The sequence below is a fragment of the Drosophila guanche genome, unplaced genomic scaffold (genome assembly GCF_900245975.1).
Source record: "Drosophila guanche unplaced genomic scaffold, DGUA_6, whole genome shotgun sequence".
NCBI classification, from domain to species: domain Eukaryota; kingdom Metazoa; phylum Arthropoda; class Insecta; order Diptera; family Drosophilidae; genus Drosophila; species Drosophila guanche.
This window is the reverse complement of record NW_022995768.1, coordinates 114,071-139,154: the sequence shown is the minus strand read 5'-3', so window position 1 is coordinate 139,154 and position 25,084 is coordinate 114,071. Positions and strand designations below refer to the sequence as shown.

General features: G+C 43.3%; 1 protein-coding gene across 9 annotated transcripts; it reads left to right on the top strand.

Moving 5' to 3' along the window:
• The first annotated feature begins 278 nt into the window (after positions 1-278).
• LOC117591218 (low-density lipoprotein receptor) lies at positions 279-25,084 on the top strand. Of its 9 annotated transcripts, XM_034284387.1 has the most exons (12): positions 3,545-4,061; positions 9,791-9,931; positions 18,404-18,523; positions 18,634-18,750; positions 19,537-19,659; positions 20,068-20,294; positions 20,703-22,109; positions 22,174-22,372; positions 22,521-22,676; positions 24,374-24,507; positions 24,573-24,734; positions 24,809-25,084. In XM_034284387.1, exons 1-12 carry the CDS (start codon positions 3,632-3,634, stop codon positions 24,839-24,841), a joined length of 3,249 nt encoding a protein of 1,082 aa, XP_034140278.1. In that variant the 5' UTR covers positions 3,545-3,631; the 3' UTR covers positions 24,842-25,084. The 9 variants fall into 9 exon arrangements, with proteins under 9 accessions (XP_034140274.1, XP_034140278.1, XP_034140269.1 ...); XM_034284383.1 differs by lacking the exons at positions 3,545-4,061; positions 18,634-18,750 and adding an exon at positions 279-419; XM_034284378.1 differs by lacking the exon at positions 18,634-18,750.

The following is a 25,084-nucleotide window of genomic DNA, read 5'->3' as shown; positions in this document are numbered from 1 at the left end:
TGAGTTCCCCGATTCCGATTCCGAGTCCGATTCAATTTCAGTTCGCGTTGGTCGCTGCTGGGCATCGCACCGTGAAAAGCTCCGGGTCTTCCAAAATACCACCTGCCCAAGAACACCCGGATATAGCTTATATGCACACCATCATCGAGTATATACGTACATATGTACATATGGCAGCACAATAGTCGTACGATTATCGCACTAACCGTTTTTCGCACTATCTTTTTTGGCGCACTGATAAAACGGAGGAGGCAGCTGGTAACGCAAAAAGGAAGTCGCGACCTATAGATAAAAGTCTATTTACCTATAACGGGCCCTACACGAAAGGGAATTTCTGGTATTTACCATGCTAAAAAGTGATATGCATGCACCAGAATTGGTACTAATTGTGTTCTTATGGGTTTTGTCCTGTTGTCAAGGTTGGTACGATAACTTATAGATCAGGATACTTAAATATCCCATTAATATGTGCTTATTTTCATACATACAATTAATTTACATTTTGCTGGTTTTGTCATTGCTCTACCATTGATCATTTGATCCTGGAAATTATCATTCAATAATCAAGTTCTCAAAATCTCCTCAAGAAGATTTTGAAGACAGCTGTGAAGCGCTTTTTGAATATAATTGGGATCACTTGTGTAGTCATAATATTCTTGTAAAAAATTAAAAAGCCTGTTCATTGCACTCACCTGCCATCCGCCCTTATCAACTCTTGAAAAAATCGATTCGCAAACATCCGCAACACATAAAAACTGAATAACTTTCCACTTGACGGGCTCTATTGTTTCCCAACAAACAGTTTTAGACAGCAGCTTGATCATGAAGTGGGCTTGTCCATGTAATGTAAAGTTTATTTTTCACAATGAGACCTCAATTAAAAATTCATAAGAACTTCAACAACAACATGCAATCTACAATCGATTGAATACATTCAAGTGGAATACTTGATAGTCTTAAAATCTGAAATTTCATATTCACATGATGAAAGAACAATCCATTGAAATATATGTTCTATACCCAACCACCGTCAAAGTTCCAATATATCCATTCACATGCAACGAAAAAACACTTTATTGATCATTGATCAACAGGTTTCCCTAATCTCGGGTACTCTCTTAAGAGCAGTCTTAAAATAAATCTGCAGAAAGATCAACAGCACGAAGTAACTATAAGGAGGCCACGTCGGTGACAGAGTTACTCGTTGGTTCTGCTTATTGTCAGTGCTCGTTTGCTTGTCGACGCGGAAAGTTGGTTGCGGACAAAATTTGTTTTAACATTTTTTTAAATGTTTTTTTTTTCAAAACAAAGAATTATGAATTATAAAAGAACTCTTATGTAGTAAACTATTCAAAATTAAATTATGAAACAATTATTATGTTTTTTCACATTACCTTCAAATGGTTAATCAGCACACTCCATTGTCGTTGCCGTCACACTTGCAGCGAGAGCCCTTTCCCTCGCACTTTTCACTCGCACGTTCTGCTTATTTTTGCCGACGAGACCTCCTTATATAGTTTCGTCATGATCAAGAGCAAAAACAGCAGCACCTCGAAGCAACTATATAAGGTGGTCTCATCGGCAAAACGGCCGCTAACAATGCTGTCAATAAGTGCGAGTGACAGGTGGAGAGTGGGCATTATTTTTTTTTTCTTAATAGATATTTTTTTCCTTAGGCTCTTAATTCTAAAAGGAGAAGGGACGTGTACGACGCTTCTTACCCGTCATAGCTTTTATACACTTTTATCAGTGTGAGCATACATACTGAATGCAAATCTTGGTTCCCCTTGGTCTCTATCTACTAGGCTATCATAAGGACGGACAGACGGACAGACATGGCTCAATTGACTCGGCTATTGATGCTGATCTAGAATATATACACTTTATGTATACACTGTTCCCCACAAATACAATATACCCTATTTACTCTTCGCCAAGAAGCCAAAACGCACTGAACGCTATTGGTGCGCAAGCGAGACCATTAGGCAGTCGACGAAACCACCTCATATAAATGCTTCATGGATAAGACAACGTTGAGGCAGTAGCACAAAAGAAAACACGACAGGCAAAAGCAACAAGAAAGACAAGCTCCCTCTCTCGCGGTCTCTTTCTTAGCGTAAGAGAGCACACACGACGCGATGCGACGATCGCGCAATCGAATCGGGTCGCATAGGATCGAGATTGTTGCCAAATCGCATAAAATTGCAGGCAGATTTAAGAAACGAAATCATTTGAAAAAGGCGCGTTGTGGTCACCGGACATTTTAATAGCGTCTTTTTTACCCCAAGATATCTTCAGCGTAAAAACAAATCGAATGTTAATCGAAGAACTTTTCAAACAAAACGGAAATAGAGTCTAAATATAGCGGCAGAAAAAACCCACATCTCAGCACGTGCCACACATTCACAGACACCTTGAAAATACATATGCATGTACCACAAAAACCAGAATTATTGGAAAAAATAACTGTCGACTGATAAAAGGGCTTTGTTTTAAAAAATTGGATATATGCACATACATACGTAAACAATATTTAATTAATTACTGTGCTCGATCGAGTGATTGAATCTCACCCCTTACAACGGAGTGCCACAGCCTTTTTATAATTGTCAACGTCAACAGACCTGTGTTGTTGTTTCTGTTGTGGTTTGGTGTTCTTTTCCTCGTCTTTCTCCACCTCTGTCTTGAATTTTCCTACGTTCGTCTCGCATTTCGCTGTCTCTCTCTAACATTTGTTGTTGTCCGATAATTTTGCTTAATTCTTCACTTGCTCACAGTTTTTCGGGTTTCTTATCTTGTACTCGCAAAGTGCGAGGGTATATCGGGTTAGGTTGTGTTAAAGGGTTAGAGCATTAGTATGAAGAAAACACGTTTCAAGATTCTAGTTTCGTTTTATGAGATGTTTCCCTGTTCCGAGAAACTATTAAAGTACATACCACAATTATACAAGTATTTTTGCCATATTGGTTAAGCAACATTTGTTCTGTGTGGATACTATCTGTGGAAGATTTTGTCTATTATTTAACATACATACATATATACGAGCAGAAATATATTTTCTAATCAGTGCAGTGTTGATTAGCGGGGTATCTTCTAGTCGAATTATCGACTGTGACGTTCCTTATTGTTTTTGTTTTTGGCAGTGTCTTGTTTTAGTCTTGGTGTTTTTGGGGTCGTACGACTTTAACCAGTTTTGCTGCTACTTCTGGTTGATTTTAGTTTTGATTTTTGTTTTTGTGAACATTTTCGTGAGTGAATGCGTGTGTTTTGTGCGGTCATCTTAAGAAATGAAAAGAGAGCGCAACGCAAAATCAAATCAAAGAGATTGAGTCGTAGCCGGTATTTTTTGGCAAACGTTTCCAATGTTTCTATTTTGCACAGAGACTTTAGCGTTTATTTTAAGGAGGCGCTGTGTCGTCTTTCGGTAATTTCTTTGATTAGATAATCTCTGCGGCAGATCCAACGCTTCCTGCTTAGGCAATCTAATGGCCAGGGTCAAGTCTTAACACTATTGCCTCCCTCTTCTTATAGTGAAAAGACTGAGTGAAAAACTGAGCGAAAAAGTGCAAAAGAACTGATAGGAAAAACTCTAGAAAAAGCAGAACAAAACGTTAAGAAAGTAAACTATACCATGGCCATAGGAAAACGCCCTATGGGCACTGCAAGTGATACCACAATAAAAAAAGCAACAATCAAAACAACAATAAATCCAAAAACTACAACAAGCAAAAACAGCAGCAACAACATCAATCTCTACAACAATAGCAACAGCAAGAGACGGGCGGAACAGCTGTTCCGTTGCGCCTGTGCAAACTTCAATCTGCTGCTGCTAACGTTGATGCTCGGCTTGGGCAAATGTTGCACAGCCACGCCCACACCCGCATCAGCAGGGACAACACCAACAGCAGCAGCAACAACAACGACAGCACACCAGCAACGGCTGACTCCTGACTCAGCTGGTGCTGGCTCATTGAGCAAACTGCTCGATGGCAAGACCTTCATCAACATGAGCTTCAAATTTCTGAATGTATCTGGAAAGATTGGCACTCCCCTCGGCATAGGTAAGAATGATCCCAAAACGAGGATAGAGAAGAAAAGTGCAAAAGAAAAGTGTAAAGTTTTTTTAGCCTTGATTTATGCTAAGATTTTGAATTGAAGTCTGGATACCCTAGATAGAGAGCATAGCAAAGACAAAACGAAAGAAATCTTATCTCGAGATACATACATACATACATACAACATTCGACACTCTTGACAGGTAGTTAAATCAATTTGGGTATATAATTTTTCTCATTTTTAGCAATTTTCGGGACGTCATAGCAACTTAGCCACAAAGATAAATATATTAAAAGACACAATTCCTCGAAGAAGAAAAATAAGGTTGAGGCCTTATTAAAATAGTAGAGACATCAACATGGTCTTGATTATTAATGGATAAACCGCCAGGATGATATGGAAAAGGAAACACTTAGAAGAGAAGTAAGATTCCAGGCGGTTTTTTGTCCGACTACGACCTCCAATGTCTATTGAACCCCATACCCTACGGCTACCTATTCCTTGATATCACAAAACTAAACTGCAGATATATTCTTAGGTAGCTTTGATCAATGAAGATTATAGACAGAAGAAGTTCATTAAACTCTTATCACATTCGTAGGGTCAGGGTAATATTATTCGATGCTCTGCGACTCACACAATCAAAGCAATTGGATTGAGTTTTAGCAAAAGAGTTACAGAAACCAGTCGGCCGCTTGCCACTTGTTGCACTTGTGCTAGTGCAGACCAGCATTTTGCATCAACTTCCTCATTGATGCACCAAGTTTAACAATAGCCAGTGATACGGAAACCACGATACGCGACTATCTATGACGTCGCGAGGCATATCGAGGAATTTCCAATCATAAATCCTGTTTTGGCCCACAGGCATTTCCTACTGGTGGGATTATCTTATCTGTGGAATAAATTGATGGGATTTACCCAACGCCAAGGGCATTCCAAAAATTGAGTGACATTATAGTGGCACTACCCGGAACGAATTTTTATACCCGGTACTCAAAGAGTGAATAGGGTATATTGTATTTGTGGGGAACAGTTGATGTATTTGACACACAGAAGGAAACGTTTCCGACAGCATAAAGTATATATATTATTTATCAGCATCAGTGTCCGTCCGTCCGTCTGTCCATCCTTCCTTATGAGCGCCTGGTACTCAAATACCATAAGATATATGACAACCAAGTTTTGCATCCAGACTTCTGTATGCGATAGAATTACCATATCTATCAGAACACCGAATTGGGATAAGATTGGGTCATTATTACAGCCAGAATGAAGATTCATTTGCAATATCTACCCCCACCCCGTCACAGCACCATACACTCTGCTCCGTGCAGTGTGCGACTCTACGGGAAGGGGGCGAGCTAAAAGAGCGGGTTGTCGGGAGAAAAGATGTAGAAAGAAAGATGTAGAAAAACATAACATTTAAAATTGAATTAAAACAATAAGGTACAGATATACTTACTGAGTACCGGGTATAAAAGTTGTGACGCGTACGAAGCGTCTCACACGTTTCAACTCGATTTAAAGTATTTTTAATTTACTGGTATTTTTTTGAGGCAGCGCTTTTTTTCCGAATAACTTAAGTATCTAACATTTAGTTGTACAGAATTTAGTCAATTTCAAAACCTGATAAATGCATCTGTAAAGTGTACCCAAGCACTTTGAGGCTTTTTATACGCGGTACTCGAAGGGTAAATAGGGTATATTGTATTTGTGCACAAAGTGGATGTATGTAACGCACAGAAGGAAACGTTTCCGACCCCATAAAGTATATATATTCTTGATCATCATCAATAGCCGAGTCGATAGAGCCATATCTGTCTGCCCGTCCGTCTTGTTGAGCGCCTTGAGTACCGGGTATAAAAAGTTAATGTGGGTCCTTAAGGAACCAATATTTCGGATTTGTCGAGTAGTGTTATCAAATAATTGAATTATTACAGTGACGAATATAACATGTATCTTACAATGTATTTAATAACATTATAAAAAGACAAAAGGAATTTAAAGTTCGTGAAAAAGTTCGTGGTTGTTTTTCTGATCATATAATTAAAAGAAAATTTAAGCAAGATTCGAGTACATGCAATCAAAATCAATTGCAATTAAATCATTTCAAATATATATTTTAATATTGTATGTACATACATATATAATTTAATTCCATTAAAAAATGGAAGAGAAATTCAATTGCACTTTTGTTCTTTGCACTTGGGTCTTTTTTACTTTGTCCAAAGTAAATAGGATTGTTGACACAAAGACACCGTATATCCAACCCATCCATCCAATGCCATTCCCACGCTCTCCTATAAAAAAAAAAAAAACGAGGACGTGGGAGACGCTTCTTACGCGTCACAACTTTTATACCCGGCACTCATTACTACATCTGCACCTTTGCGGTTATTTGTCAAATTTTATATTTGTTCTGCATCTGTCATCTACATAAACAACACCTCTCACACCAACACACTCATTTAGCTCGCCGCCCTTCCCTAGAAGGCGGACGGGGTGGGTTAAGGCAGTGGCATAGGCAGAGGGACGGCAGAGGCAGAGGCCGAGTGAAGCAGAAGCAGAGTGTGAATGAGAGAATGTGAAAAGAACAACAAAAGCTAAGGGACAGGGTGGGTTTACATACAGCAGTCCGGAGCCAAAATTTGGTGGCTCCAGCTCTTATAGTCTCTGAGAACTGGCCGACAAACAAGACGGACGGACTGACAGACAGACGGACAGACAGACATGGCTCTATCGACTCGGCTATTGATGCTGATCAAGAATATATATATACTTTATGGGGTCGGAAACGGTTCCTTCTGTGCGTTACATGCAACCGTTATTCGCACAAATACAATATACCCTATTTACTCCTCGAGTACCGGGTATTTCGGTATTTTAAGGTTTTCCCTACATATGTCATCTACATCTACATCACTTCTCACACCAGCCCGTCCTTTTAGAACGCTCTACTCGTCTAGAGGGCAGCGCACTGCACAGAGCTCGGAGGGGCTGGGTAGCCACTACATATTCGAGTACCGGGTATAAAAACCAAAACAAGGCGCAGTTCAGAGAGCTCTGCGCCATTGGCGCGTCAACAAATTGACGTAGTCCAGAAAAAGATTTTTCGCTGCCTCTCCTTCTGCGTTTCGTGGTTAAATTTAAATTGTTTTTGAGATATGAAAACTATGAAAAGACGAGTGTCGAGCCTCCTATTTCGATGTAGATTTTCCATGTAATATTTTCCCCACTACAGCTGTTATTCATATAGCTCTGAGTCTCTTAATCTTTCGCTATTGATTTATAGTTTTCCGAGTTGATTATTTTTAAGAGAAGCTGCCAGTACGGGTATGTGTACATATGTATGTACTCGCTCGCACGGGTATATGTGACTGTGGCAAGGTCGTTGAAGAGAGATGGAATTCGATTCTGTCGCCCCATTTCATTTTGTTGATTTAATTTATTCGCTGAGCCAAGAGATTTCTCTCAGGCATAGAAAACTAGTTTGCGCCAGAACCAATACACATACAACAAAAGGCAACAACAATATAACTGAATCGCATATAGTATCTTAGTAAAACAATTAATAGGGGGCTTGTGGGCGTATATATACCACGGCATGTTGTTGCAGTTTAATTGTTATGTTTGTTCAGAGTAAACATGTTTTGATTGATTTAACATGTGGGAGGAGTGGAATGCATACGATGATGCACAGACACAACCACCCCCACAGAATATTTATATAAAATTATACAATTAGAACAACAATCCATAAACCTTGAACTTGATTACAGGGCTTGTCTCCTGGATTATATTCGAATATAAGTAAGCATTAATTGCTAAACCCGATCGTGATATTGTTTTTTATGGGCGCTTATCACTGGTTCTTTATCAAACCTACATTCCATAGACATCCTTATTCCCACAATTATGTTATTAGTCTGGCCCTGAGACGATAATTATTCAACCTGTACTTATATTACTGGCAGACATGATCAATGACTATAATGCTCGTATAATCCGATAATAACTAGCTGCGAAATGCTCTGTTTTTAGTCTGTTAAGCCAACCGGACTGCGCTGCGAACATGTTTTCGATTGTAAGATTACCAAAATCATGAGATATGCTCACATTGCTCACAAATACAATAACAAATAAATAAATACAAATACCTATTTACTCTTCGAGTAGCCGGTATACAAATTTTACTAAAAATACCGCACAAAAATCATAATTTTTGCATTTCAAACCAAATATTTTCTTGACGGTATGGCAAAGCCACAAAGTGTTTGGGTACAGTTTATAGATGCAATTATTAGCAAAGTTCATTACAACCAGATGTAAGATACCTTACTAATGTGAAGAAATAAAGAGCTACCACTAAAAAAACCTTAACAAAAAAATACCAGCTTTTAAAAACTCTTTAGCAAAAAGGTCTGCCATAAAAACCACCAAAGTCAGATTTTCTTGAAAGTTGGATTTTGGGAAGCTATGGAAAATTCTCTATGAAATGCGTACTTTCATTGTATCCAAAGCTTTCAAATATTTTTCGATTTTTGCCTCTTTCTTTCCTCACTGTGCGTCACCGCTTGACGTCTTGTGGAATATATTGAACATGAATATGGAATATGTGGCGTATGTACGACGTATGTGCGTACATGTAGAAGAATATATATCCTCGCATACATATGCCTGAATTATAATTCGTCATTTTGTCTACTGGCGTGATGCATAATTGAAAACAATTTCCAGGGCAGAGGCAGCCAACTCGGCGACAGGCGAAACCCACACACAGACAGAATTGAATTGATTTGACCTTATTGATTGACAAGGCCCGGAAATTGGATGGAGGAAGGGAGTGTATTCAATACGTTTGTTTATTCCCTCCTCACTCGATTTGTTGTTTCGGTTGCGGACTTCAATTACAACAATTAGCCAAAATAAATACATATGTACTTATATACTCGATTATGTGTGGGGAAAATATTGAGATATTGAAATATTCAAGAGCATCATTGAGCGGTCGGTGCCTCGAAAGCTGCTGTCAGCTGCAGGACCCATGACCCGAAACCCTTTTCAAAATTGGTCCCCCTACCACTCTCCATCTATTTCACACAAAATCGCTCTCTCTTTGTCTCTCTGTTTGGTCACTGGCAATCTTTTACTTGCTTTTCTTGCTTCATTTTGTTCTCTCTTTTTTTAATGCCTGTCACATTTTCTATTAGGCCACTAAGACTGACATTCTAGGGCGGGGGTGGCTCCCTGTGCGTGTGTGTGTAATGGCTTGTTTCGTTTCGTGTCCAATATGTATGTTTATTGCATATTTTCAAGGGCGTTTGCAAAGGGATTCCAAAAAAGTTCTGAATTTCAGTATTTTTCTGTTGATTAAAAAGCACTGCCAGTGCCACTGCCATCGTTTGTTTATCGTTTAGTATGCAAATTACTTCTTCACATACACACACGCACACACACACACATACTGGTAGCTGTATATGTTTGCTACCGCTGTATGGGTATCTGTCTGTTGCTGATTGTTTTGAATTTTTGTGGCCCCTAATCAATGGGCTTTTGTTGGGTGTTTTTTATGTTTGTATCTTTAATGAGAAAACTTTTGCTACGCTCCAAAACCATCCATTCCCCCACAGGAATTGTTTATAATTAGCTTAAATTATCTGTTTACTCATCCATCTCAATCTCAAGCTTTCAATCTTTGTGTGTGCTCTCTCTATCTCCATCTTCTGTGCAGGACAATCGCTGGAGGCCAAGTGCGATGAGAAGCAGTTTCAGTGCCACAATGGGGATTGCATTCCCATACGATTCGTGTGCGATGGCGATGCCGACTGCAAGGATCACAGCGATGAACAGGTCACAGAATGCAAGTTTTTGGGTGAGTCGAATATAAGTCTTTATATCTATGAAATCTGTATTAGAAATCATTAGCAAACAGTCCCGCACTGCACGAAATCAGAGCCTACATGGTGGATGTTTTATGGCTGCTCCCGTGGCATACTTTCAGGCCGCAGCTGTAATAGAGCCGTCACAGCGTCGTCCGCGATAATAGTTCAATGCAAGCGTTGCACATATTGCTTTTTCATTTTCCTTGATTCAAACCTGAAGCAGGTACTAAAATGAAAAAAGAAACCGAAACGAGTTTGCAACATTAACGCACTGCACTGCACAATTTTCGCTGTGGCTGCTTACCAAAAACTGTGCTGGCCTTACTTGCCCTGGCCTGTGTCTTTCTCCCTCTTCTCTAAATTGCAGCGCAGTTGGCGTTTAGCTGACTGTGGCATGCAACGTTGTTGCATCAGCAATCTTTGTTTGCCTTGCCGCTGTCTGTCCGCTTTTATCATTTCGTCGCACGAGACTTTAGCGTCGCCGGGCCCGCTCATAAAAGGAAACGAGGTCGTATGCGTTATCACACTCACAACTTGTGCCAGACACCACAAAAAAGAGAGCAAAACGAAACAAACTCGGAACGAATGTATCCAAAAATGAGATTCTCGCTGTGCATAACGCAATTTGCTTTATGTAATTTCTAGCTAATTTCTGGCATTCTAATGAAGTGAAGTTGATAATGAGCCAGCGCTCTCTCCATTATTACAAAATTAAGAAAAACAATTTCATGCTGAACTTGGGGGATTTCAAATGAAGGGTTCGATTATAGTTATGTGTTGAAAAGTGCAGCAAGGGGGAGTTTATGTTTTTGTGGAGGGTTAAGATGGAGGAGGAATCATAATAAGGGAAGCCTTCGAAAAGTTAGAGTCAGGGGCTCTCAATGCGGAAATGGGTATTGTATCTAGTGTTAAAAGTTTTGGCAAAGCCCAATCTCTTTAAGTGCCTCAGAGGCCGGCCAGGTAGTAGACGACTTGCGAGCAGACAGCGGTGTCTGTCTGTCACTGTACCGGCTTGTTTGTCTACCAATTTGCTGCTTCACTATGCGCAGAGTAAGGTCAGGGTGTAGGGTTGAGCATCGCACACACCGCGGGCAGTTTGTTTCTTGTCCTAATGCTCGATTTGGTAGCACCTGTAGTTTGTTGTTTGTTTTAGCAGCTATTCCCCAGATCTGCACACCGTAGATCCAGACGGAAGCCACGCAGTGAACATATATTTCTCTTTTAGCTCTCAAAATTTATTGTGCTTTTTCTGATTATTAGCATCCTGTGCCCACACTTTTTAGCCATGGCTTGTCATGGCAAGTTAGACGCTTGTCTAGTACTAAGCCCAGATACTTGGCCTTCTTTGGATGCCATAGGGTACCTCCTTCCAGCTGTATTGATGTCGTGTTGTCGATACACGTTTTTAAGGTGAAGCAAGGATTATTGGCCATCAGTGGGTTGACCGTTAAAGTCCACCTCTAGCACCAAGCTATCTGCTGCCTCATAACGGACTTTGGAGCTGTAAATCAGCGCGATATCAGCTGTGGCCCTTTGATCATCTTCAATTCTCATACTTTGTCCCTTTGTTTGTACTCAGATTTCACGCTCACGACAAAGAAACCCTGAAACACTCGATCTAATCAGCACTCACTCAACACTCACTCATACTTATACTCATTCACTCATCATCACATTCGACTTAGGACTCGGGAATTTTTGCACTCGACTCGCAACGAACGAGCTTTCACGTCAAGAGACTCTGTGGCCTGGTGGGGTGGTCTGCAGATGCTGCAAACAACTTTGCGTCGAAATGTTTTTAAGGATTGCCTCTCTGAGACCAAACACTCAGTTGGCAGCAGACTTCTCAACCAAACGGGTGTTGTTTTCAATGCGACCAGTTAACGCGATTCGTGTGTTAAGAGTGGGATATATATAGAAAAGAGAACGGAATACGGAAAACGAGCAACTAGAGAAAACCCAAGTGTAAGCCATCGAAAGTGTGCCAAGTGATTAACAACTAAGTAAACCAAAAGCTGGAAAGCGAATTCAGTGAAAACGTTTAAAGCTAATCAGACTATGTGCAGAACATACAATTTTTCCCTGGCCAAGATTCGTTTTTATCTTTGACAAAATGGCAGCAGCACGAGAGAGTCCTCGGAGGCCACGAGGCATGGTGGGGGCAAAGCTCCCAAGAAAGTCTCCTTTTGTGTTGGACCCCCTGTACCATGCCCACTGTCTGTGGCAAGACTTATCCACCAAGTCAATCGGTGACTGGACAGACAGCACTTACCATTTATCATTCAGTTCAACATTTAATAAGTTTCCTTTATTTCCTCGCCCGCAAATGTCATATTTACAACTTTTATAGTTCGTCCGTCCTGTCGTCCACCGACTCTGATTTCGTCCAGTTGTCTCCATCCAGTCTGTCTGTCCATCCTGTCTGTCTCTGTCCTCTGTACATTATGAACTTGAAAATGTGATCCTTGGGTGTACTCTCCACTTTTTGTTTTCGGAAATTATGCAATTAATTTGTGCCAGCCTGAGCCTCTCGAATATTACGGAATTTGATGTGGCCGTCTTTTATGCTGGAAAAGGAATGTCCCTGCTTCGCTGCCTGCAAATTAATGATAATAACGAATCTCTTCCCCACTACTTAAAGCCCTTGCAAAAATTTCGAAATTTTTCCCCGTTGACCAACACAAAATGGGACACATTTGGTGTTTGCTGTTCGTGACCTGTTTGCTGCATCCACAGAGTCACAGTTTTGGCGCTGTAGTTCTCGACAATGGTAAATAAATAGTTATTTTTTATTTTTTTATTTTAATCGCTACATCGAAATTCGTTGGTCGCAGACGATGAGTCCGCATTGAATAGGTACAAATGTTAATACAAATTTTGAATTCAAAAAAGAAAAAAAAAATTAAAATTAGTTATTTTGTACTGTTTTGTGTTTGGCTGGGAGTGCATGTAGAAGTTAATCAAATTGCATGGGAGCTCTTTAATGAACACTTTAAATAAAAGAAATTAAGACCTTATGTAGGAAAAACAATTTTATGAAATAATTGAACGATGTTAATAATTGCAGGAAGTGCAACAAATATTATTAGCACTCATATTTGTTTATGGCTGTGTTTTTAGACTTTTAGTATAATCAAATAAAATTCACTAACAAAACGCGATAAAATATTTAGAAGTTCCGTAAGCGTATATGAAATGTTCCCTTTCATTTTTGAACTGTCTTTCATCAACATTCTGTTAGGGCTTTTACTTCCCTCTCAAGTATTTTTTCAACTATCAAGTCCCTATATCATGTTCCTTCGAGCTTCCCTGGAAAACTCTAAGCACAAAAGAATCCTTCCCAGCTGAAAAAGTTGAAGTTTCTGGTAAAAACTTTTAACTATTATCGGGTGGGAAAGTTTTCAACACCTTTTAACTTAAATTAAACATGCCAAAATCCCAATCATATGGACTTACAAAAATCTCTCTCCCCCCAAGCGACGCATTGCATGCAACAGAATATATTTTTTACCAGAGCTCGCTTAACATTTGCATACATATTGCCACCAGGACACAAGGAGAGAGAGTGAGTGAACGAGTTCCCCGTACACGGGGAAACATCAACAGCCAAAGGCCAAAGTTTTTTAATCAACTGAAAAGCCATTTAAACTTAGTTAAAAAACATAAAATTATGCTGCATGACAGTGGAAGTTGCATGCTTGTGTTTTGGGGGGTAGATAAATGCAATCCATGATACAAAAAGCGTTGTAATTTGATTTTTAATTGCTGAGACTGAGATGGCATTATTGCAGGACGTAAAACATCTACCAATCTACATATATGCTGTGGGCTCAATTCCCTTAAATATAATGTCACATATTAACAACAAGAAACACAAAAAAACAGCAAACACATAACATCGAATCGACAAGCATTGAACCAGGTGTGGTAGAACGAAAAATTTGTCCACTCTACGTTTTTTCTATTTTATATTTTTATTTTATTTTATTTTTATTTTATTTTCACTTGTTTGGGTCACACATGTGGCCAATTTTTATATGTTCACTGAAGTGTGGGTGTGTGAGAGTGTTTATATTTGCTTTTTATACCCGCCGATACTCGAAGATTAAATAGGGTATATTGTATTTGTGGTTGTAGCAATGAGAGTAACTCACAGAAGGAAACGTTTGCGACCATTCAAAGCTTATAGCCAGAATGACAACATTCATGTCCCGTGGCAGCCCGCACCCCTTCCAGCAGCTTTGTTTATTTGATTTGCACATTCTCTTTTGCTCGCACACTCTGCCTCGTAAAGTAAATGTAGATGTAGAACAAATTTAAAATGTAAAATTGGAAAAAATCATAAGGTTAAGGAATATAAGGAATGTATGACTGAGTACCGGATATAAAAGTTGTGACGCGTATGAAGCATCTCACGTTCCTCCTCGTTTGCTGTTTATACAAATATTGGCTCACATCAACCTTTTGTTTTGCGCAAGTTTTCCTATACGATTTTCGTAGCAGGGGTATGGATGGTGTAGCTGCCCATCCGTAACAATTTTAGAAAAGTATTCATATAAAATTTTATTGATATGGCAAGTATTGTGCCTGCCCCCCTGGCAGGCAGATATTGGTATTTCCTTTTGGCGCTTTTGGTTATGATTTGCATAACCCACAGAGCCATTTCTGCAGGCCACAAGGCATGCTCCTATAATTTACCACCAAAAATGGTAAACAGTAAAATACTGACACAAAATACTGACGCCTCAGAATTTGTTTGCAAAATGGCCACAGAGCAAAAAGACCAAACTGTGGTCATAGACTATCTTGTTGTTAGCATACTTACATTTAATAATATACCTTACCTAAATGTCTAGGAAAAGTAGTTTCCCCTGACAACGCTTAAAAGTATGCAATGGAATTGGGAACAAATTTGAGGAAGTGTGCGGAAACGTAAGAGATTTTCCTAGCAAAAAGCCATGGCTTACCAAAAATCCTGTGCGGAATCCTATTACACACGAAAGAGGTACCCCATACATATTTATGTGTTTTTGTATTCATTCGTTTATTCCTTCAATCTAGTATTTTCTTGTTTTATAATTTTGTACAATTTTGAGTGCGGCCCGTATTTGGTATTTCGCATCAAAACTCTCAGAGTTCGCATCACGATAGAGGCAAACTCTGCTGTCGCTTCCCATGACCTTGGCTCGGCCAGCATAATCGGCACCAAGGTCTCGGACGAGATCCTGGCGCCTACTACTGCCTCCATACGGTGACGCTCGTGGTCAAACCGGTGGCATTCGAAGAGGACGTGCTGTGCGTCCTCCACTATACCGATGCCGCACTCTAGGCACCAGTCCTCCGTCTCGTCGCCAAAGCGCCTTAGGTAGCTGCGAAGGCAGCCATGACCACTAAGCGCTTGGGTAAGGTAAAAATCTACATGGCCGTGCTTCCTCTCGATCCAGGCTTGCAGCTTCGGTATGAGGGAATAAGTCCAGCGCCCTTTAGGTGAACTATCCTAGTGGGTCTGCCATCTGCTGATGCTGTTCCTCCTTGCGGTATCCTTCAGCTCGGCTCTAGTCGCCTCGCTTCCGCCCTGCGCGGCTGTATGGATCTCTTGTTTCTCCCTTACCAGCTCCCTAAGTGGGACTTGCCCGGCGATGACCAGCGCTGCTTCATCCGATACAGCCCGGAACGAGCACGCGATCCTTAAGGCACACAGCCTGTACGTCGCCTCCACGCCTCGCCCACGCGGGCGCGGCGTACAAGATCTGCGAAGTCACTACACTCGTCAGGAGCTCCCGCGTTGCATGCTTCTGGCCTCTGGTGTTCAGAAGTATTCGCGAGAGCGATCCTGCTGTTCCGATGGCCTTCCTCTGCACATACTCCAAGGGCTCTTTAAAGGAGAGGCGTGTGTCAATGAGCACCCCCAGGTACTTGATTGNCCTCCTCTCCAACACTCTCAGCGTTCGCATAACGCTCGAGGCGAACTCTGGCTTCCCATGGCCTTGGCTCGGCCAGCATAATCGGCAGCAAGGTCTCGGACGAGATCCTGGCGCCTACTACTGGCTCCATGCGGTGACGCTCGTGGTCAAACCAGTGGCATTCGAAGAGGACGTGCTGTGCGTCCTCCACTATACCGATGCCGCACTCTGGGCACCAGTCCTCCGTCTCGTCGCCAAAGCGCTTGAGGTAGCTGCGAAAGCAGCCATGACCACTAAGCGCTTGGGTAAGGTAAAAATCTACATGGCCGTGCTTCCTCTCGATCCAGGCTTGCAGCTTCGGTATGAGGGAATAAGTCCAGCGCCCTTTAGGTGAACTATCCTAGTGGGTCTGCCATCTGCTGATGCTGTTCCTCCTTGCGGTATCCTTCAGCTCGGCTCTAGTCGCCTCGCTTCCGCCCTGCGCGGCTGTATGGATCTCTTGTTTCTCCCTTACCAGCTCCCTAAGTGGGACTTGCCCGGCGATGACCAGCGCTGCTTCATCCGATACAGCCCGGAACGAGCACGCGATCCTTAAGGCACACAGCCTGTACGTCGCCTCCACGCCTCGCCCACGCGGGCGCGGCGTACAAGATCTGCGAAGTCACTACACTCGTCAGGAGCTCCCGCGTTGCATGCTTCTGGCCTCTGGTGTTCAGAAGTATTCGCGAGAGCGATCCTGCTGTTCCGATGGCCTTCCTCTGCACATACTCCAAGGGCTCTTTAAAGGAGAGGCGTGTGTCAATGAGCACCCCCAGGTACTTGATTGCCCTCTTGGAGCGTATCGTGGTGCCACCGACCTGCACACATGCAGTTTCGAGAACTTTCCGGCTCGATATGAGCACCGCCGCGGTCTTCTGCGCTGCCAGGTCCAATACGGAGACCGTAAGCCACGACTACACGGCTCGAAAGGCCGCGTTGGCGAGCTCCTCCAGTGCTGCGAGGTGCTTGACCACCTCCACTAAGGCTACGTCGTCAGCAAGCCCCATCATGTTGGTGTTGGCTGGCATCGGTAGTCTCAGGACTCCATCGTAAATGACATTCCAGAGCAGGGGTCCCAAAACGGAGCCCGGAGGGACTCCGGCTGAGACATTGTATGCCCTGGAGCCCAGACTGGTCTCGTACGTCAGCACCCTGTCACTGAAGTAGCTACGTACTATCCTCGGCAGGTATCCAGGGATGTTAAAACGCTGAAGGGCCTCTAGAGTGCGGCTCCAATCGGCCGAGTTGAAGGCGTTCCCTATGTCCAGTGTCACCACGAGAAAGTAGGATTTGGACCCTCCTCTCCATGAGGAAGACAGCTGTAGAGCTGTGGAGCTCAGAAATTATAAATTTTTGTGTTTGCCCCTTGGAGTGACATTGAAAAAGCCGTTGGAGCTACGCATGAAGCATTATTTTTCAAAAAGGGAGAGAGGCGGAGAGTAGGGAAGTCCCGAAAGGATATTGCAGAGCAACGGCAACATAATAATTGTTTCCCCTCATTCGGAAAGGAGCGCAAACTTTAATAATAAACCCGCTAAATGTGGGTGCCCTTAATAGTGTTTTCCAACATGTCTTCCTCTATTTATACCCAGTACTCGAAGAGTAAATAGGGCATATTGTATTTGTGGGGAATAACGGATGTTTGTGACGCACAGAAGGAAACGTTTCCGACCCCATAAAGTATACACATATATTCTTGATCAGCATCAATGGCCGTCTGTCAGACCTTAAGAGATAGGGCAACCAAGTTTTGCATCCAGATGTATGCTCACACTGTTTCAAGTGTATTTAAAAAATTAGCCCCGCAACCTTTCGCCCAACGAAAATTTTCGATAGCCACAATTTTGAAGATAAAAGACAACTACAAACGCCATTCCGTAGGGAATGACCATATCTATCAAATCACCGAATTGGATTGGATCCGATTGGATCATTATTATAGCCAGAATGAAGAAATTAATTTGCAGTGCCGCTAAACCCACCCCGCTTAGCAGCTTTTGTTGTTTTTTACATATTCTCTCATTCAGACTCTGCTACTGCAGTGTGCGGCCTCTGCCTCTGCCGTGACTCTGCAGTGTGCGGCTCTAGAGAGGGGTGGAGAGCTAAAGGAGCGTGTTTTCATTAGAAGTATTGTAGATGTAAATGACAGATGAAGAAAAAATGTAAAATTTGACAAAAAACCGATAAGGTACAGATGTAGTACTGAGTACCGGGTATAAAAGTTGTGACGCATAAGAAGCGTCTCACACGTCCCTTCTCGTCTTTTCTAGGCACGTGCTCAAGTGCGTGTACAAAACTGTGTGTTTATTTATGTACGTATGTATGGGCGTAGTGAGTGTGGTCATAATCGCATACACAAACACATTTGTAGAGAGCCCGTTGTTTCCGTTTGTGTTTAATCTTTTGTTTTTGATACGGGTTCAAATCAAGCTCGAGTAACGGGGAAAAAATAGCCAAAATACCCCTACCAAAAAAATACACTTGATTCAACACACACATTTTTTCGTTTGCTCTTTACAGAGGCCACCTGCTTGACGGACCAATTCCGTTGCACGAATGGAAATTGCATACCGAATAAATGGCGCTGCGACCAGGAGAACGACTGTTCTGATGGATCCGATGAGGCCACAGCGTTGTGCAGTAAGTAGCCATAAATCGCAACCACAGAATCCCACCAGCGAGCGTGCAGAATCCCAACGCTCGTGGTGAGAAACGAATCGATTGTACTTATTTGATTGTGTATTGCTTAGTGAATGCCTGTCCCAACAACGAGTTCAAATGCCAAACCGTCGAGCAGTGCATTCCGCGTGGCTGGCTCTGTGACGGCAACAGCGATTGTCGCGACAAGTCCGATGAGGCGCACTGCAGTAAGCGAAAATAGCATTCTATATCTATCCCCCCATACCAGCTCGTGCATACTACCACTGCTACTACTACTACTACTCCTGTGTGTGTTTGTGTTTGTGTAATCGCTTTCACTAACCCAACTATGTCGCATAACTCATACGCACTGTTAATGAAGTGGCATTCTGCATAATTCTCGCAACAATGCCCTCTCGTGCCTCATCCTTAGAGGTTTAATCAAGTCATTGAAAGTGAGATTTTACCCATGTGTAGATGCACATATGTTTATGTAAGAGTACACCCCTCTTTGTGTGCATGTGTACATTGTGTACTCATTCATGCAACCCTTGACAACAAGCATACGACGCGTGTGTGTGGCGCTGGCTCCCGTTGACTTTGGCTGCTGCCGCCTGGCAATGGCGCATAAAATTCACTTAATCCTGGAACACACGCACACAGTGCACAGCCATGCACAAGATCGCTAGAGGAAAACTGTAAACGGGAATGGGAATAGAGTGTATTGAGGGAAATGCTCTTAATGCAATTGGATACTTTTAACGCATCAATGGCTACCCCAAGAGTGATGGAATATTGAGCAGATTCCTTTGGCAGAGCACTTAACACAAATGAATGCATTTGCATGGTACCTAAGTACCTTTGGGCAAATTAGTTAAAGAGAAAATATTTAGGAGTATGCTAGGGTTTGATTCTTGAGCAGGCTTTTAATGTATATCAACAGATGTAGGCATTACTCGTATTTTTCACTCTATATTTATGTTCTCTTTGAACGCTTGAACGCCACACAACAGAGGCACGCACCTGTTCCCCGGACGAATACGCCTGCAAAAACGGCGAAGGGCAGTGTGTACCTTTGGCCTGGATGTGTGACCAAAGCAAGGACTGCAGCGATGGCTCCGATGAGCACAACTGCAGTAAGGATCAGCTATCTCCTTCTTTTAACTTTGCCATGCATTTTGGTTGCTCTTTGATTTGAAATTATTAAGTCAAAAGCTCTGTATGTTAGATTTAAATTTTATTTGCGAGTATTAGTTTCCGTTTATCAAATTTTAGTAAAGTTTTAATTTCTCTCTCATATTCCATGTAAGTTTAAAATTGTTTCACTTTATGTTAAGCTCTAATCCACTCTAGCAACCTTTACCATTCCCAACTATGCCATATATCATCCCAAACCATAACTTTGTGTCCAAACTTCCTGCCTAACCATCGACTTCACCGCACTTCATTTGCCGGTTTGTGTCCGGCTGCCATTTCTGTCATTTGTTGAAACTTCCTTTCTGCCTTTATTCCATATTTTTCTGAAATACTTTAAATTCCTTAAGATCAAACTTGCCGCTCCGACGAGTTCACCTGCGGCAACGGGCGTTGCATACAAAAGCGTTGGGTGTGCGATCACGACGATGACTGCGGCGATGGCTCCGACGAGCGAGAGTGTCCGGTGGTGCCCTGCGACGCTGTGGCCGAGCACACTTGCACCAATGGGGCGTGCATCGCCAAGCGTTGGGTGTGCGATGGGGATCCGGACTGTTCGGATGCCTCCGATGAGCGGGTGAGTAAATAATACTTTGACATAAATTTACATTTCGTGTGGTGCCGCACAAAAAAAAGCTCTACCATGGCATTCATGGGGATTTTTCTGCTACATTCCCTCGGTTATTTTTTGCTTCTCTGTGTGGAATGGGCTGGGACTGTAAGCCCCATAAATTACGACACAGTTGGGCATAACTCAATGCCCAAAGCAGCTTTGGTAGCTTTTGTTGTCAACGCATGGCACGCATAAAATTGCATTGCACAGACAATGCCAGCCAAAACTTCAAACCAGGGGTCAACCTGGGACAACGAAAAAGTTTGCTTCATATTGTGCCCCCCAAGAGAAACCGACACCACAAACCGAAAAGTTTGCCTTACAATGTCTCACGCGTCTCTCTTGCATCTTTCCCCTGCCTCCACCCCTTAGTCCTGCCCGAATGTGACCAACACTACCATACCCTGCCTGGCTCATGAGTATCAGTGCAAGGATCGGATCACCTGCCTGCACCACAGCTGGCTCTGCGACGGCGACCGGGACTGCCCCGATGGCGACGATGAGCATACGGGTAACTGCAAAAACGTGACCTGTAGACCGGACCAGTTTCAGTGCGGGGATCGCAGCTGCATTACCGGACACCTCACCTGCAATGGCGACAAGGATTGTGCGGATGGCAGCGACGAGCGGGACTGCAGCCAGAGCCTAGGCACCACGAAGGGCACCTGCATTGCCACAAGCGAATTTAACTGCGGTGGGGGTCAGTGCATTGTCCTGAGCAGGGTCTGTGACAAGCGGAAGGACTGCCCCGATGGCGAGGACGAGCCGGCAGGCAAGTGTGGCGTGAATGAGTGTGCCGCCAAGAATGGCGGGTGCATGCACCAGTGTGTGGATTTGGTGGTGGGTCACCGCTGCGAATGTCACGAGGGATACAAGCTATCCGGAGATAAGCGCAACTGTGTAGACATCAATGAATGTGACAATCCAGGCACTTGCTCCCAGTTGTGCAGCAACGAGATTGGGGGATTCAAGTGCGAATGCGAGGCGGGATACATGCGGGACCCGCACAATCACACTCGTTGCAAGGCGGGTGAGGGACATGCCTCACTGCTTCTGGCGAGACGTCACGATATACGGAAGATCGCCCTCGACCACATGGAAATGACGTCGATCGTGAATAGCACAAAGTCGGCGACGGCACTGGACTTTGTGTTTCGCACGGGAATGATCTTCTGGAGCGACGTGACGACGCAGAGCATCTACAAGGCGCCCATTGACGAGGGAAACGAGAAGACGGTGGTGCTAAAACAGTCGTCAGTGACATCGGATGGACTGGCAGTGGACTGGATCTACAACCACGTGTACTACACGGACACGCACAAGTGCACCATCGAGCTGACCAATTTTGATGGCAACATGGGCAAGGTGCTCATTGAGGATGCGCTGGACATACCGCGCTCCATCGCCCTCGATCCCATCGAGGGATGGATGTACTGGTCCGACTGGGGCGCCTCCCCGCGCATCGAGCGCGCCGGCATGGATGGCAGCCACCGCACCACCATAATCAGTTACGACGTCAAGTGGCCCAACGGCATCACCCTGGACCTGGTGCGCAAACGCATCTACTGGGTGGATGGCAAGCTGAATGTCATCTCGTCGGCCAACTACGATGGCTCCCAGCGGCGCCAGATTCTCTACTCCACCGAGTACCTGCGGCATCCCTTCTCCATCACCACATTCGAGGATTACATCTACTGGAGCGACTGGGACAAGCAGACCGTCTTCAAGGCTAATAAGTTCACGGGAGAGGGTGTGGAGCCCATCACAGCGGTACACATGGTGAGCCGATATCTAATATCCATTTTCTTGTATTCCATTTCATATCCTTGCTATCCTGTCACAGCTACAACATCCGATGGTGATCCATGTGTATCATCCGTATCGACAGCCCGATGGCTTCAACCACTGTCAGTCCGTGAATGGCCACTGCTCCCACCTCTGCCTGCCCGCACCGAGGATCAACGAACGCAGTCCGCGAATCTCCTGCGCCTGCCCCACGGGCCTTAAGCTGATGGCCGATGGGCTTATGTGCGTCGAAGATCGTAAGTACATCAAACGATCCCTCTGGAGTCTCTTGGACTTTGCATGCTAAAAGTTTAACTTTTGATTTTATGCTTACTAACCCCCCAACCCAAATCCCAACCGCAATCTGAAAATATCTGACGTGCATGATTCGCTGCTGCATGACAGCCCTTTATGTGGTCGTCACTAAACCCCCGCGAGCACTGAAAACAAAACCGAAAACGAAAACAGAGCCACGGCGACTGCCAGCGAGGCTTACAGATAGAGAAGCGCATGAAGAGACCAGGCTGAGCACGCAGCTGCCACTGGGGCACGGAACAATCGGTATGCCTGGCAACTTTATGTCTGTGCCTGTGTATTTCTCTGTTTTCCATGTTGTGTGTTGTGTTTCCTACAATGTGTGTGTTCATCTTTGTATAAAGAATCATAGGAAAGTTCGATATACTCACTTATTATCTGGAAACTGGAGTAAATAGGGTATATTGTATTTGTACACAAAGTTGCTGTATGTACCGCACAGAAGGAAACGTTTCCGACCCCATAAAGTATATATATTCTTGATCAGCATCAATAGCCGAGTCTATATAGACAAGTCTGTCTGCCCGTCCGTCCGTCTTGCTTTTATCGGCTAGTTCTCAGAGACTATAAGAGCTAGAGCCATCAAATGCCTCCAGACTGCTGTATGCCCACTCTACTGCCCCAACAAAGGACGAAAATCTTCCACAGCCACAATTTTGAATATAAAAGAAACGCAATTCCGTAGGAAGGGACTATATCCATCAGATCACCGAATTGGGATCATTATTATAGCCAGCGCCTCTGGGGGAGGGGGGCGAGCTTAAAGAGCGTGTTGGCGTGAGAAGTGATGTAGATGACAGATGAAGAAAATATGTACAATTTTTGAGATTCAGATGTATTGCACGCGTATTAATCAAAATGCTACCCAGCAGACGCACTCAAAATCACTTTTCTGGCCAGGAAACGCTTCCCGCACCCTCAACACACCTCTCGGGTTGCTATCCACGACATTTTCTTTGTCATGGGCCCCATTAATCATCATCAGAGGGGGGCGGAGCCCAACCCCATGCTTGACAGTTTCATAAATGCCATCCGAGAATAGTGACACTTGCATTGGAGCACATAGCCCTCGCAGGAATGAGGAAACCACTGTAGTAGGGCCATCGTTGCAATTGAAACGTCCAACAGCCCCAAACCCTCCAACCCTCTCCAACCCACTCATCGAACCACCGCCAGACACCACACAATACCCAACCGCAAAGTATGAGGTTAATATTTAAGCTTTCCCCTACTGTGTGTGTAGTACTGGTGTTGGCGTGGTGCATGGTCTTTGGGCCTTGAAGGCAACTTTAACTTAATGTTGATAACTTTTACTGTTTCGGCTTGATTCAATCGCGGCTAAAAGCCGCACCCACACCCTCCGACCGACCCACTGAATGGAAGACAAAAGCCCATTAAATGCGTCGTGTTAACGATGACTTTACGCTGCCTGCCAGTCTTCTTCCTCACCAATCCCTGGGCTTGATTTTGCCATTGCCATTTTCATTCCCAATCCCTTTCTCGGTCCAAATCGAATTCGGTCGCTCAGCCTCATCCCCCGCCCCCATAAAAGTTTTTGCGCCATCAAAGGCGAGAGTGTTTAAGTGTTTATTTGCGCCTAAATGCGCACTTTGAACGACTTGATTGAAATTTCTTTCGGATGTGAGCAAAAGCAGCCTCCGAAATCCGCTTGGATTTTAATGTTAATTCCATCTTTCATTCAGCTCTTTTATTGTTATGAATTCCGTTTTTCCCCTTATACATTTTAACACATTTATTTCTTCTTTTGGTTCATCAACGGAAATTAATATGTATGTGGCCATGTATCTTGCCAAAAATCTAAGAAGTAAAAGTTATAGTTTTATGATATATTTTAAGTTTGTTGAAATGTTTATAGTTCGGTGATGGTTACCAGCAATCTAAAATGAATTTCTAATTTAAAATTAAAACATTTTCTTCCTTAGTTGCCGACCAGCGTCCAGTAAAGAACCACACACAAATCGAACACACGACAGCGCCCAGTCCGCAACCAGATTCGGGCTTCATAGCGCTGGTTGTCATCGCCAGTCTCAGTGGTTTTGCAGTTCTGCTATCGGTGGTAAGACCAGCGAAGAAAGTCCTCAATGAAGGGAACCTTAAAGTTAAATTTTGTTTCTTTGACAGGTCCTGCTCATTGGCTATCGCTACTGCAGCAAGCGAACCATCAACTCAATGAACTTTGAGAATCCCATTTACCGAAAGACCACGACCACAGAGGATCATTTTAGTTTGCGCAAGAATTTGCCAGCGCGCATATATGATCATACCAGTGTCATGGATGAGGAGGTACTTGATACTCTCAACACTTATTTGGACACTTAAAAAATGTACTTTGTTTATTCCTATATAATTCCTTTTAGTACTCACCCGTCATAGGCATATCCTCGTATTAGAAAGAATGTTACTTGTTTACTTCCTTTGTTTGGTTGGTGGGTTGGGAGAGCAGACACGAGAAGCAGACGCGCAGAAGACACACGCCTGAAGACTGAGTAACTCTGTGTATTGTGTAAATTAATTATTTTAACATTTTAAGGCATGGCAAGGGGACACGGCGTGTCACTAGGAGGCGTATCCTTAGAGGATGCTGTACAAAAATACTTTGTCGCAGAGTTCTAAGTATCAGAAAAAAAAACACA